The sequence below is a fragment of the Rhinolophus hipposideros genome (genome assembly GCF_964194185.1).
Source record: "Rhinolophus hipposideros genome assembly, chromosome: 7".
Taxonomy (NCBI): domain Eukaryota; kingdom Metazoa; phylum Chordata; class Mammalia; order Chiroptera; family Rhinolophidae; genus Rhinolophus; species Rhinolophus hipposideros.
In genome coordinates, this window is record NC_138053.1 from 15,822,742 (window position 1) to 15,838,049 (window position 15,308).

The window sequence follows — 15,308 nt, forward strand, 5'->3', positions numbered from 1 at the left end:
AATAAAGTAGGTACGTTGGCTAAAAAATAAAATAAAATAAAATAAAATAAAATGCCTTTATATGTTTATTTTCACAGTTGAAATCAGAATTTCTATGTGATTTTGCAACTTGAGTTTTCCATTTAAAACTATAACGGGCATTTCCCCGTGCCATTACATAATCTTCCTAAACATTATTCTTAAATGTGTAAAAATTACATCCTCATCTTGAATCATCTCAGTGAGAGATCATTCGTCTTGGGGAACCGAGCCAACCCACCCAGGGGTCCGAATGTTCTGAGGGCCCTCCAAAACTTGGCTAAAGGTTTTGATGCGATTCTGGAACCTGGCAGCCGAGGCCAAGGCTACTCCGAGAGCAGTGGAGGCTACTCCGAGGGTAGCTAAGGTCACACATCTCGGCGTGCAAATGGCCTCGCAGACCCGGAGCCATGAGAGTCCTCGACTTTGCGTGGGGTTTAGCTCGCGCCTGTACGGTAAGTTCTGGAGATGCCCCGGGCGCACCCCTCGGCTCCCGGGCCCGGGCGGAGCCTGCCTGTCCCGGGGGCCGTAGCCGCGGGGCTCCCCCCGGCTGAGCCCCGCGCACCCCCTGCAGGCGCCGACCAGGCTGCGCCCTGCGCTGCGCGCTGTCGGGTCCTTAGTTGGGTCGCTGGGCTGAACTTGGGAGGAGCGCAGCCGGTTCCGGCCCAGCCGGGACGGCCCCGGCCCCACCCCCGCCCCCCTCCACGCGAGCACGCGCAGGCGCAGCCCGCCGGACTCCCACCACCCGTGCCCCAGCCTGCGGAAGCGCCGGAGTCGCTGCGGCCACCGCCACAATTCACCATGGGCCCGAGTTCCCGGCTGCTGCTGCTACCTCTTGTGCTTTGCGTGGGGCTCTGCGCGCTGGTGCCGTGTGCGAGGGCCTCGGGCGTTCGCAAGCGAGGCCCCTCGGTGACGGCCAAGGTGACCCAGTGACTGGCTGCCACTTCCCCTCGTGCGGGCCCGGGAGATGGGGGAGCTTTGGGGACGGGGACCTCGGTGAGGGGTGGCGGAGAGGGAGCCGAGGACGGGAGGCGGTGGCGGGGCTGGTGAGAGGGGCTGCCGGCGTGCCGTGGGGGGTGGCGCTCTGCGGGGTGACCTGGGGGCCCTGGCCCGGGTCCCGCCCCGCCCCCGCCGCCTGCTCTTTGAACTTAATCTCCCGGGTCCCCGGTTCGACGTGACCAGCCCAGGGGCGAGGAGGAGCTTCCGGATCCCGTGGACCTTCTCTCCAGGGAGGAGACCTTCCTTCGCGTGGCGGGGACTCGGGAACCCAAGCAGGAAGACTGCGGGAGGGACGCGCGCCGGGCCCGGGGGGCGCTGCGGGTCCGCCCGCTGCTGGCGTCACTCGGCTCGGAAGAGCCCAGGGCCAGGCGCTGTCGCGGTGCGGTCCCCGCAGGCGTTACAATCCGTGCTCCAGGGGGGGCCGTCCTCCTCTGCTGGGGAACCTCCGCCCTCCCGGGAGGGAGAAGCGCGCTTTTGGGCTTCGGCGGCTGCGGGGCAAACCCTGGGCGTGGGGTGCAGCTGGCGGGCTCCGGCCGCACCTGTATAACTGAGTGCCGGCCTGCAAGTGTGGATTGCGGGGAGGGGAAACTTCCACGGGCTGCGGCTCGACAGCGTCGCTTCTTTTTTTCGGCATATTTACCCAAGGTTCTAGAAGATAATGGCAGGGTGCTGGGAGGGAGACGGGAAGGAGGGAATGCTTTGCTACCATTAATCACCCCTTCCAGAAAACTTAACTGGCGGTACGTACTGCCTCGGAATCTGGAAGGAGGGGCAGCTGCAAGTAGTCTCAACAGCCAGTCCGGTGTGTGCCAGTGGAAATGATACTGTCCAAGTAGCAGAAGGCTGACTCCCGCAGACCCCACCCGGGAAGTGGGAGGATCAGGGTGTGGAAGGGGGAGGTTCCGCCCAACATCTAACGTAGCCTAAGAGGCAGGCTTTGCGCTGTGTGTGTGTGTGAGATAAACTTAAGTCTGACTGTTGTGAGCAGAGTCTACTGTCAGCCCCTCGATCTTTTCCACATATCATATCAGTTTGAGGAAACGGCTTGGGAGGGGGGCTTCTTTCCGTCTGCAGATTTGCGTCTCTTAGGAGATAGCCATAAACTTACAATTCGTAGAATTAGAAAATGACGAAGGAAATAAACCCTAATATAGATTGGGTGACATTAAAAAAGACTTGAAGAATAAGAAAAACCAACCTGGGAAAGACTTAGGGAGGCAAGGGAAGTGCCTAAGCGAAGGCCTCCAGACAGCAAAGCCATGTCTCCTGTTAAGAGGATGGGGTGCCTGGGACAGTCTGGCTTCAGCGCTGGCATGAGTGGGGAGGGGCCTGAATGAAGTTGGGGACTGAGCAGCCTCAAGATCAGGTAGGTCACGTAGAGGTCACTATCAGCAGTGTGGGTTTTGAGGCAATTACTTTTAGAATTTGAGGTCTGATTCTAAGTGCTGTGAGAGCCTCTGAAGGGTTTTAAGCGTGGGTTTGACACAATCTCATATATGCTTTTAAACAATTATTGTGGTCGCTCAGTGGAGAGTGAACTGGGAGTTCATTCTGGGCTCCATGCCAGAGTCCAGGTGGTGGTGGTTTAAGATTTGGGTGGTAATCCTGGAAATGGGGAGCCAGTGAAGGACTTGAAATAGATTTTGGAGGTTTAACAAGCCTTGCTGGCAGTTTAATAGGGGTTGGGGGTGAAGAACTAGGCTTGCCAGGTGAAATACAGGATGCCCAGTTAAATGTGAATTTCAGATGAACACTGAATAATTTCGCAGTGTGAGGACATCACCTGCAATATTTGAGAACAAGTTTCATCAGGGAAATGTTAAACCTACCAATGCAGAGACCCACCCCAGAGCAAGTCAATCCAACCTCTGTGGGTATGCCATCTGGGCTGGGAACCTCTAGAAGAGGAAGCCAGGACAGGAGGAAGCTGGTGGCTGCAGGAAGGGAAGAGTCTGAGCCTCTTAACCCCTAGTTTAGGGTGCTGTCACTGAGGAAGTTTTCATGCGCTCTACTCTGGGATTCTGTAGACGAGTCTTCTACAGATTCGACTCTGTTGAAGTAATTACTTTTTCACTGAACTTTTTTAAACAACAAAATCTACTGGCAAATGGAGACACTAAAAATTATTTCTCTGAGTGCAGAAAAGTAGATTAGTTGGCCGCTGCTGTAGTGTTTTGTTTTTCCCAGCTGTCTTTTCCTTTTCCTCTGATTTTGGTTAAAAATAGGAATCTAAAAGAGAGACGTGTGAGATGCTGTCCCCCTGCAGGGCCCTTTAATGGCACTCACCCAGTCCAGGCGTCCAGCTTCCAGGCCACTGCCTCAGCTTCCTGCCCAGCCAGAGGCTCAGTTCTGGGGCTCTAGCTCACTGGTCTCAAAACCGGCCGAACTGGCATTTGCAGCCCTGTTTTCCAGCAGAGTCATGGGTTCTGTACAAAGTCAGGCACCTAGCGTATAAAAAGTAATGCTGTCATATTTCCAGCTGCACTCCTCACAGCTTGCTGGCACTTTCTACACCATGGAGTGGTTGCGAGACTAAAGTGGGGTGACCTGGGGCGTGTTACGAAAGGTCTGAGGCTCTGGTTCCTCCTCCATGAAATGGAGATGGAAATAATACCTATCTGCGTGGGTTTTGCATATTAGATGTGATAAAGCAGGTAAAGTGGTTAGCTCAGATTTAAGTTCCTGATTTGAGAGGTCAATTGTTAGCTTTATTTGTGTTACGAATCCTACTGTAGCGGTGCAGCCCTGAAAAGAATCACGTTTTGCAGATGAGGAACAAGAGCTCAGAGTTTAGTGAACTTGCCCCAGGTCCCATGGCCCGTTCGTAACGGACCTGGGTTTGAGAACAGTTTCTTGACATCGCATCTCATATAAGTGGTGTCTTTCCCAGTGACTTTGGAAATCGAAGCAGGATTAACCCGACAGGGGTTTGGGTCAGGCTATGTGAGTGCCTCTTCCCTCCTCTACCACCTCTGATCACCTCCAGTGCCCCATAATTTTCAAATGACTTACAAGGGCAGTTTGAACAATGAAGGGACTGACGTGCCCACTCCTGAAGTGCAATTTGGAATCCAAGTACCACCTTTTCCAGGAAGCCCACCCTGATTTTTGCAGCTAATCGCTGCCTCTAACACTGACATTTTATCTGTACTTGTCCTCTCAGAAAACCAGATTTCCCATTATATTATAGCTACTCATATATACATGTTTTCTCTTTTGCGGGGCTTTAAACTACATGAGGCTAGGGGCTTTGTAGCTCCCGCCCGGTGTTGAACACAGGGCCTGTTCCCAAGGACACACAGCAGAGGGGCTGTACAGTGAGAGTGTGCCTGGCTGCCACGCTGGGCCACCTTCACTCTGTCTAAGTATATGTTTGCCCGGGTCCTCATTTAGTATCACGTGGCATTGAGCTATTGCGCATTTTTTGAGTCTGTGCTTGAGTCACAGAGTGCTGGGAACTGGGGATCGAAAAACACCGTTTCTACCCCACATGCGTTTCCCTACCTTGATTGAGAGAGACGTATTAATGATAAATCACAGTCTATTTGGATGCAGCTTTGGATTGAAATTTTGGTTTTCACACTCCTGGTTGGGACATGTTGTAAATCACTTAACCTGCCTACTCCTCACTTTTCTCATTTGTAAGCTCATGAGAATAGTACCTACCCCCCTCCCCCTTATTGAGATGCCCCTCCCCTTCACTCCATCCTTACTGTTCCCTCAGCCACTACCCCAGGGCAGGTCATATTGCCTCATTTGTGAACTAGTCTAAAGCCTTCAGATTCCCACCCCCCACCCCACCCCTGCCCCGCCTCCACTTGAGTAATATTCCCAAAATCTCCCCTTGGGTCCTGTTGTTTTACCTTCTCTGTTGCCTAACAAAACCCAGATCTCTTAGCCGGCTCCTCCTTCTGCTTTGTGGAACTGGTGAGAGTCTCCCTTCCCAGCCGGTGCTTCTCTGCACACAGATTACATTTCCTACTTTGGTGCTTTGGTTCCAGAAAGAACTCTGCCAGTTAGGGCTTGTGCCATTCGTGTCCTGGAGGCTGCTCTGTTCTTTCCAGGGCTGCCTCCCATCTACACCTTCTCCAGGATGCCTTCCCTCAGCCCTCAGCCTTCTTCCAGGCCTCAGGTACAGGGTTCTCGGGCACTTGTAACATGCTGCCTTGTACTACAGTGCCTTTACTTGTCCTGTCTCTGGATTTAAGCTACCTCAGGGCGGGCTCTCTCCTGTAGCTTGGAACTTCACATTGTCATTTACATAGATCTTTGAGAAATCCTTGTTGACTACATAAGATTTGACTTTATCATTTCCATTAAAGCTGGGAAAACCTTGCTATATTTCCTTGCCATCACTTACGAAGTTGAAAGACGTGGCAGTTTGGGGAAAAAAACAAACAAACCCATATTACCACATGTGCTAGGCCATGTGTAAGAAAACAAGGTTTTTATGGAAGAGTTATGCTGGCTGACGGGCACGTCTCTTTGTGTTCTCACGCAGCTCTCCCAGATTTCACTCTTTCTGCTTTCTAAACATTCACAGACTTTATTTGCCCTTCTTTATTTTAAAAGTCTGGCAGGTTTTTCTAGTACTCGTACTGCGTTTCTTTAAATTTACGATCATGATTTTTTTTTTCCCGGTGCTGCTTCATTATTGCCCATTAAAAAATTTACTCCTTGGCTTGGAAATCCCTTTGGAGAAACCAGCTCTGAGGGAACAGGCTCACACACTCGCTGCATTGCTCTATACTGCATTGCCTCATCTCATGGTCTTCCATGTATCCTATCAAGTCCTACGATATAAATAATAATATGGTTTTTGCAGCTTTGACCATGTAAAAATTGTAAAATGCCACATGAACACTAAATATCACATCACCCTATGACAGATGCAGTGATGTATTAGCAGAAGCTCTTGTCTTGAACTGAAGCTTGACAGTCTTTACTTTGTGATTTTTCTAAACTGTAAGACATCTTTTTTCGTTGACAGCCCTTCTTGTATTTTTTTAAAAGCCATCTCTTGAATGTCTTTTTTTACCCATTCAAACAGTAAATTGGTTCATATAATCTAAACTCGCGAATGGAAAGCCCTCGACTCTGTGGCCTTTTCAAGTGTTCTGTCTCAGAATCATCTTCACACAGTGATTTGTGAAGCAAAATGTATATGATTTCATTTTAGGGGAAACATTTTTTTTAAAAAAAGTCCAAGAGAACTTTTAAGGTTGGTCTGCAAAAAAGTGACTCACACTCACTTCCGGATATGTGTTTTCTTTCTTCTGTTCTAAAATGTTGTGACAGGAAAAGAACACGTTCTACTTGTATAACATGACGACTGAATCCAATGTTTAAGTTTATAGAGTGAATGGTGTTGTCAGGACCTGAGTGTAAAGGTTGCTGTCCTTTGGATGAGGCTGGGGACCTGGTGCCTTGGTGTGCTTGGAAGTGAGTGACAGGCTGTTTTTGGAGGGCTGCCTTGCCTTTTGATTGTCGTTAGCAGTCCCCTTGACAGCAGATGTCTATTGAGAACTTATTGAGAATTTGGCACTGTTCGTAGTTAGAAGAAAATAAATCTGAATGGTTAACCTATTTCTCTCTTCACCATTTTTTCCCCTCCTGTCAAGATTAGACAGTCTTACCTTTCAGAAGAGCAACAGTTTCCACTCTAATTTTCATTCACAAAGCTGGGAAAAGGGAAGGAGCAGCAGTATTTGTCTGGAGTGTGTGGGGGAGAATTCTTGAAAACTTGACTGTCTAACTCTGACAGTCCTGAGTCAAACTTTATACCCAGTACCGACCACAGTGCCTGACCCATAGTTGGTGCTCAATCAATGTGTGTTCAACGAATATTTGTGAGTGAAATGAACCCACAAAATGGTTGTAGAGCTCCTTTAACTTATGTTCCTTCGTGACCCCTTGTAAAGTACTGGTGGACAAGGCTTTCATACGTGGATCAATTCTCAGTTTTTAATTTTCACTTACCTTGTATTTGTAGCTTTTCCACATTATAACCTTCTGCTCTGCCTTTCAACCACACACAGGTTTTCTTTGATGTGAGGATTGGAGACAAAGATGTTGGCAGAATTGTGATTGGCCTCTTTGGAAAAGTTGTGCCCAAGACTGTGGATAATTTTGTCGCTCTGGCAACAGGAGAGGTGTGTCCCAGTTTTATTTCCTTTGTGCACAAATTGAATCTTCCTTCTTCCAAGCCAAGTATAAAGATGTCTTCTGGGAAAATAAGTATTAGTAGGTCAGATGAACGGGAGACACCTTATAATATTTTACTTCATTTTCCTATAAACTACGTATTGTTCAGGCACTCATTGTCCTTAGGCTTCTAGAAATTGAGAGGAAACAATCAAGTGAAAATGCAAATTGCTCTCTTTTTACTTATTCATGTTAATAGTTTACTTCCATAGTTCATTTATTTACTTATTTATTGATTTGGTCAGTTCATGATAAATTTCTATCAGTAAATATTTTGTATAATTTCCTCATTTTGTCAGTTCCAGATAAACACTGGGGTTTATCTTTCAGTATGGGTTATATCTACTTGTATATTTAATTGACATAATCTTTTTAGAAAGGATATGGATATAAAGGAAGCAAATTTCATCGCGTCATCAAAGATTTCATGATTCAAGGAGGAGACTTCACCAATGGAGATGGCACCGGCGGTAACATTGTCTTTTGCATTTTTCCTTTCCTGCTTACCAAACTGAAACCTACAATGAAGCCAATATATTCACCCAGTATATTGAATTCCCAGGTTTAAGGAACAAAATCATAAAGACCACCAAACTAAATCTTTCGGAAGGATAGAGTTTGGGCAGCCAAATCTTGGTAGATATGAATGAGTGAGGCTTCCTAATTTTGAGTCTTATTGCTTTGGTGTTCATTATCTTTCCATTGTGAAAGTACATTCATTGAGTAGACTATTTTGCAGTTATGAAAATGCTGGACTGCTAGTATGTAGCAGTAGAGAAAGATGTCTGTGATTGGAAGGAAAGGCAGAATATAACACTGTGTATGCTGGTGGAAGAGGACAGGGAAGTGGGGGGCATCCTTCTAGAATGACGAGACTGGTATTTAGGTGGCAGGATTACAGGTGAATTTGCCCTCTTTTGGAAAATTCTTTCATTTTATTGTCAGCTTTTTCAATAATAACAAATTAAGCATTAGGTGAGTTGTCAAAATTGTAATATAAATTAATTTTATAAAGAAAGTTAGAGTTCTATAAAGTACAAATAATTAAATTTATACAGTTTCAGATCACCCGAGTTTACTATTTCTTATTGGGGATCCCAGCTCCTCAGCTCCCTGAACTATTTTCCCTCAGAAATTTAGTGAGTTCTTTTTCTGAATACCCATCGCATAGATGACTACACGGAATTTCAATGTATTTCCGATTTAAGGTTTTTAATGTAGCAAGTACCAGTTTGGGTGGATATTAAATTGCTAACTTTTAAAAGAAACCTAGGCCATTTTCAACTTTATGTTTATTGCAGTGGTTTATTTATAACAAAATGACTACCATTAAATGCTTGGATGTGTCAGGCACTTCGGGAAGATGACTTTAATCCTTGCAAAAATGCTGCAAGGAGTGGGGATGCAGCATGGAGCAGGTTACTTGGGTTAATGGGGTTGGAAAGGATGTTCAGGGAAGCAACTCCAGCCGCTACAGAGCTGAGACTCACTGGGAAAGCCTGCAGCATGAGGACCGGTCCCCTTGGGAATGGCATCTCCCATCCTGCCCTGGGGCCCAGCAGAAATGATGACTGAGCTTTACTGTGCCCCCCTTTCTACATTTCTCTGTCTCTCTGCCCTCCCTGCCCAGTGTGTGTGTGCGTGCATGTCTTGAGTTAAAATTCTCCGAGTTTGGAAGCTAGGATCTTGTGGATCACTTAATTTAGCCCGGACCCCTCTGTGGACAGAGCTCTCCTGCCAAGTCAGCTCATACATCACTGACGAACCAGCTAGGAATTGTGCGCCTTTGACCACCCTGGTCCTAACCAAGGCAGGATTTTCAGGATGGCAACGATGGATAAGGAGCCCTGCGAGAGGCGCGGAGGTGGGCATGACAGGCACTCAAGGTGTTGGAGGATGCAGCGTGTACTTCTCACGGTCTGTGTTGTTGTTTTACGGGGAAGAAGCCTTCTGCCCTACCTCTGCTTTGCTAGAACTCCAGCCCACACGCCTGCTTTTGGTTCTTCTGTTCAAAGTTGGAACATTGGGTGCTCCCAATTGCCAACACCCTCCATATCCTGAGAAGCCCTGAAGTCATTGTACCTCGTGGCTTCCAGGCTGGCTGCTACTGCTCATAGTGCAGAGGCAGGAAAGGGCACCCACTTTAGAGTCGGAAAGTCGGGTGGTCAAGTTCTGTTCTGCGGTTTGCAAGTTTTGTAACCTCTGTTTCCCATTGCAAAATGGGATTACGAATACCTATTGTACATGATTGTTTTAAGAATTAGCTAGGTTCTAAAGGTGTGTATTCAGTGCTTAGCGCACTCTTGTTGGAGGCTGAGGTGGAAGTCACCCAGGACAAGTGCTGAACCTCAGGATAGAGATGAAGCCACAAGGATGGCTTCTCCACCCTTCCATCTGGCTTCACGATGCCATCCTGCCCCTCAGGTCCTTCTCATTTCAGAGGGAATCATCGACCTGCTTGGTCAGGGTTTGGCGCTGGGTTTGAGGCCAGAGGGTGTCCTACTATGTTCTGTCATATTTAAGGCTTGTGTTAGTGTGTGTGTTTGTTTCAGTCCCTGGTGCTTTAAGGAGTGAATTTTTTGCTCTCCTTATTTTTTATGTTTTACCATCTTCCCCCCCATTCTCCACCTCTTATAGGATCCTATTAACCAATTTTACTAAAACTGTATGTTTCCCTATGGAGAATTTACTTTCGTATAACATGTGTTGATTCTCTTGTTTTTGGTTTTGTCTCACCAGGTATCAGCATTTATGGTGAGACATTTCCAGATGAGAACTTCAAACTGAAGCATTATGGCATTGGGTGGGTCAGCATGGCCAATGCTGGGCCTGACACCAATGGCTCTCAGTTCTTTATCACCTTGACCAAGCCCTCCTGGTTAGATGGCAAGCATGTGGTATTTGGAAAAGTCATCGATGGAATGGTAACTTGATATATTCTTTTTTTTTTCTTGTTCAAAGCCTTATGTTTATAATGGGAGGGGTTTCAGTGATTTATTTTCATCTTAAAATGTGCTTGTTAGAGATCCGTATATGCTGCCCGGCCTCTTCAAAGATGAACAAATTATATATGGTACAGCATTTTAATTGTTAGGAACGTTGAGGCAGAAAGTGAGGACCTCACGTGGAGAAGTTGAGTACTTAAGTTAATTTATCTCACTACTTGATATAAATGGAGCTGCTTTTTAATGTAACCAAGTAAAACCAAGGCCCTGTATATGCATATAGTGGAATAACTTTCAGCCTTTAAAGGAAGGAAATCCTGTCATATGCTACGGCATGGCTAAACCTTGACAATGACAATGTTATATTAAGTGAAATAAGCCAGTCATAAAAAGACTGCATGATTCCACTTCTATGAGGCATCTAAAGTAGTCAAATACATAGCAACATAAAGTGGAATGGTGGTTGCCAGGGTTTAAGGGGAGGAGGAAATGGGGGGGTTGGTGTTCAATGGGTATAATGTTCCAGTTTTGCAAGATGGAAAAGTGCTGTAGGTCAGTTGCACAACAATGTGACTATATTTAACACTGCTGAGCTGTACTCTTAGAAACAGATAAGATGGTAAATATTATGCTATGTGTTTTTTACCACAATTAAAAATACAGAAGGTGCCAAAAAAATATATACACATTTTAAGAAAGGAAAAAACGGTATTAAAATGGTAATACTCAATATATATTGATAACAAAAGATGAATACAAGTCATGTGTATACATTTTTTGGCACCCATGGTATTAATAAAATTCCCAGAGCCCCATGCAGTTCAGTCCAGGTACAAGTTTCCTTCAAAATATAGCAATCAAAATCCTAAAGAGAATTCACATTTATGCTGGTATGTCTCAAAAAATATCAAAGGGATCCAATTCATAATACATAGGCACACGTCTTAAAATCCCCATTCTTTTCCACTTTCAATATTTCCTTTCCTTAGCAACTGCCCAAAGGTGCATTCTCAACTCCTGAAATGGCGAATGTAAGGTCTGCCCAACCCAACCCTGAACTATCCTTAACTCCCTTGCCCTCGTCCATATTTCATTTTGTCTTTTTGTTTCATGTGAGTTGCTCCCCCTCCCTCATCCAAACACAAATACACCAATCTTATTCATTACAATTCTTTTGCAACTTCCACCGGCTGTCTTGATTCTACCCAACAGAAGGCCAGGAAATGAGCCCGAGGCGGCCAACTCAGAATCTACTTTACAAGGCAAGGAAGTGTTCTACCTGAGCCATCCAAGATAGAATTCTTGTGAGCAAGTGGGATGGGATGGAAATGGGGCAAACACATATCACTTAATATATCACTTTATATCCCATCCCAATAAACGACATGCCTGTATTCTTATGAGCCATAAGGGTCAACAAGAGAATCAGTGCTTTGTCAGCCCTCCTCAGGGCTCTTACGGAAATTTGCTTTTGAAATGAGCTAAACATGGGCATGCGTATGTTAAACCAGTCTGGGTTTTTAACCACGGGGTCTAACCAGGTTTAGTTTAAATGTAGACCGATTCATTCGATGAGTATTTTTGAACACAACATCGTGCTGAGCCATAAGAAAACTGAAATTTTGGGGTTTTCTTCTTCAGATCGTGGTTTTCCTTCTAGTCCTCTAGATCACATGTCTTATTGCCCTAAAGGACAGCAGTTACTTCCTTCCACCCATTGGCACACCTCCTGGGAGACCTGCTGCCTGGTCTTAGAGGAACAGTCCTTAATGTTTTATGGCTTATAAACTTCTTTGAGAAACTAATGAAAATTATAGACTTCCTCTCCAGAAAAAAAAAAAAGTGCGTATGTTTCATACAGTTTCAGGGAATTTAGAGACTCTCCTGACTTCCATCCCTTGATTCTCCCGAGATGCCCTGGGATGCTTTGTTACCACTGCAGTTTTCTGGACCTCACCTCAGACTTACAGAAGCAGAACCTCTGGAGGTGGGCCCACAAATAAGCATTTTTAAATTGTGACAAAATATCACAGAAATTTCCATTTTAACCATTAAATGAGCATATTTTTTTTACAAGTGCCACAGGTAACTCAGATGTGGAGCCGCTGCTTTAGGTACATATGTGCATGCACACACAGTCTATTTAGAAATCTATATTATTATTAGAAGAATGCTGGCTTTTTATCTTAAATCGATCTAACGCAGCCAGAGGTTGGATTAGTTGGCACCATGTGCAAACCACTCAGACACTCTGTTGCCACTTTTGTCTCAACCCTGTTTGGGAAAACCACCAGAAGCCAACTTTCCTAATCCTTGGCCAGCCCTTCCTACTCCGGTGTGACACGAGGTGATACACAGACCTGTGAAGTCTTCCAGGGTGGAGAAAGGAGCTTTTACACCACTGTGGGGTTGGCATTACATTAGTATTAGACTCAACCTATAGGTTAATGGCTTGGGTCAATTTTAAAATGGGCAAACCCAGATGTAGCTCCATTTCTAAATCTGATTTCTGGCCTATTTTATTATGCCTAGACCTTATTATAGGGTGGAGCTGAACTTGACTCAAACTCTATGTTAACTCTTACATTGGAGTATAACAAGTGAGTAGAAATACCTTTTATTGGAGATCGGTGTTTCCAAGAATATCTGATTATTTTTTTTTAGAATATAAAATTCTAATAAAAAGAAGTGAGGAAATACACACATTTGCTCTAATTAGAAAGGGAGAGGGTACATTTTATTCTGCTACATATAAATTTCCTGAATATTCGAAGTTTTCCATAGTTAGCCTGTATGGTTTTTGTAATCATTAAGGAAAACAACAACAACTTACTTCTCACTTGGGCTTTTAGACTTGGCATTGTTTGCAGCTTTTGACGGTCATAGTTGCCGGTCAGAAGTGCATCTTGGGTCTGCTTTTCTCTCACCAGACAGTGGTCCACTCCATAGAACTTCAGGCTACTGATGGGCACGATCGTCCCCTCACCGACTGTTCCATCATCAACAGTGGCAAGATAGATGTGAAAACACCCTTTGTGGTGGAGGTCGCTGATTGGTGATACGACTGGCAGAAAACAAGGAGCATACTCTATCAAGGGTTGTGTGCGTGCGTGGGTGCGTGTATCTTGAGTCTTCAGAGTTGCTGTTTTGCTTTGTCTTTTTACCTTCTTCTGTTTTCCACTCCGTATCATAGGAAAGTTATAAAAGCAACCGCTCAGAGTTTGCTTTGCATGACTTTCGGTAAGTCACTTGTTTGGGGACTTTGCACAGAAAGACATACCCCTTTCCTTCAATGGTGCTATTTTTATACTAGAAAACTTTGTATGTGCTATTTTCTTTTGAAGAACACAGTCAATTATTTTGCTGAATTAAGTACGATCCCCAAGTTAAGTGATGCTGAAGATTTGTCAGAAAAAGATAGGGACATGAAGTTTATTATTTTATATTTAAACAGAAATTCTTTTCAGCTAAAGGGAGATTTGAGTATTATAATCTGACATATGTCATAGGGACCTTTACCTGATGAAAGGTGCTTTGGTGTTCTCTGTATTAAATACTTGTTATGTAATCAACTCTCTTTGCAAGTCTTTTTTTTAAGTTCTTTAAAAATGAATGTACGAAAATATACACACTCTAGTGTTAACAATGAACAAATTAGAGAGGATTCTGTAAGTCAAAATAATATCAGGTTGGTGCAAAAGTAATTGTGGTTTAAAAGGTTAAAAAAAATCGCAAAAACCACAATTACTTTTGCACCAACCTAATAACACAATTGGATAATTTGGAATGGGAATGCATAGAAATGATGCCCGTCCACATCCCAAGTACTTGAGCTGATTATTCACTAATTTTTACCAAATGTAACCTGTTTGGAAAGTTCCCTTGAGTCCAGTTGTAACTAAAAGAAACATTTTTTTTCATTTACATAATAGAGATGAAAAGTCAGGCTGTACTTAAACTAGATGGGGAGGTAAAATCCTGTTGGGGTCTTGTTATAACATACCTGTGCCCGATCTCTGTACAAATGGGAGTGGTATCTGTTAGAAAATGGCCTCGTTGCTTCTCCTCCAGGTGCCTTGCAATAAGGGTCAAAAAAAGTTTCATCTCTTGAGCTGTATTCTAAGAAAACTGCTTCAACAAGAGAGGAGATGAAATGAGCATTCTTACTGCTGATGGAGTGTTAATCACTACCATCTTCTTGGAGAGCAATGAAAAAAAATTTTTCCAACAAAAATGCATTAAAGGCCTTTGGTATGGCCGGTACCCGTTTTGAATTTTGGGGATGCAGCAATGGACAGCAAGAAAGGGGTCTCATGGAGCTGACATTCTAGTATGAAGGCAGAATAAATAAGGTAACCACTGAAAAGTGTGATGAGCGCTGCGAAGAAAATAGACCCGTGTTTGCCGGAGAGGCTGGGAGGTGCATACTGTTCCATGGCCAAGGAAGGCCTCCTGAGGGGACATGCAAGCCACGGCCTGAAGAAGAAAGAGTAAGCATTGGTGAGGTCTGCCACATGGGCCTTCCAGGCAGAGAGAGAAGAGAAAGTATGAGGGTCCCAAGGTGAGAAGGAGTGGGTTCCAGGACAGAATAAGGCAGCACGTGGGAGCCTGAGAGGTCAGAGAAGTAAGGCTGAGACTGGATCATTTTGGGTCTGGGGGGCCAGAGTAGGTTCTTTTATTCACAGTACAGTGGGGAACTATCAGTTTAAGCTGTGGAGGGGCATGATGTGGTCTGCACTTGAGAAAGATTATTTTGTCTACTATGAGGAGAATTTTCATAGGGGGAGCTAACGTACCTACCAAGAAACTCGATTCATATCCTTTGAAGTCCCGCTCCTGGGAATTTGCTTTAGAAAGTGATTTGACATTGTAATGGGCGTCATTGTTTTAGTCAGTCCAGCATCCAGTCCCCCACGTTCTGGGATGGCTGCCCATTTTCTTTGAGGAATCACACCATTCTCTCCAGCATTTCTTAGGTTTAGGGTAGGCTGACCCTACGGAATCGTACATACCTGGCCTGGCCAACGCATTCATTAACTTACTTGATAAATATCTACTGGGTGCTGGATAGAGCTGCAGCGTTGGACCTCATGGTTCCCACAGAAGCAGACATCATTCACACATACACCACAGGGATATATA

The 15,308-nt window shown here is 45.0% G+C and overlaps 1 protein-coding gene across 2 annotated transcripts; it reads left to right on the top strand.

Annotated features, from left to right (window-relative positions):
- The first annotated feature begins 736 nt into the window (after positions 1–736).
- Positions 737–13,779, top strand: PPIC (peptidylprolyl isomerase C). 2 transcript variants are annotated; one of them, XM_081054346.1, is made up of 6 exons: positions 737–939; positions 7,056–7,169; positions 7,598–7,691; positions 9,961–10,145; positions 12,079–12,153; positions 13,097–13,779. In XM_081054346.1, exons 1-6 carry the CDS (start codon positions 820–822, stop codon positions 13,223–13,225), a joined length of 717 nt encoding a protein of 238 aa, XP_080910472.1. In that variant the 5' UTR covers positions 737–819; the 3' UTR covers positions 13,226–13,779. The 2 variants fall into 2 exon arrangements, with proteins under 2 accessions (XP_080910472.1, XP_080910473.1); XM_081054347.1 differs by lacking the exon at positions 12,079–12,153 and having other exon boundaries at positions 743–939.
- The last annotated feature ends 1,529 nt before the right edge of the window (positions 13,780–15,308 follow it).

Excerpts from the sequence above, each read along its gene's own strand:
- PPIC (XM_081054346.1), top strand. The coding sequence starts at position 820 with ATGGGCCCGAGTTCCCGGCTGCTGCTGCTACCTCTTGTGCTTTGCGTG. Across the intron at positions 10,146-12,078 it reads GAAAAGTCATCGATGGAATG|ATGCCCTGGGATGCTTTGTT; the intron begins GTAACTTGATAT and ends GATTCTCCCGAG. Across the intron at positions 12,154-13,096 it reads CAGAAGCAGAACCTCTGGAG|ACAGTGGTCCACTCCATAGA; the intron begins GTGGGCCCACAA and ends TTCTCTCACCAG.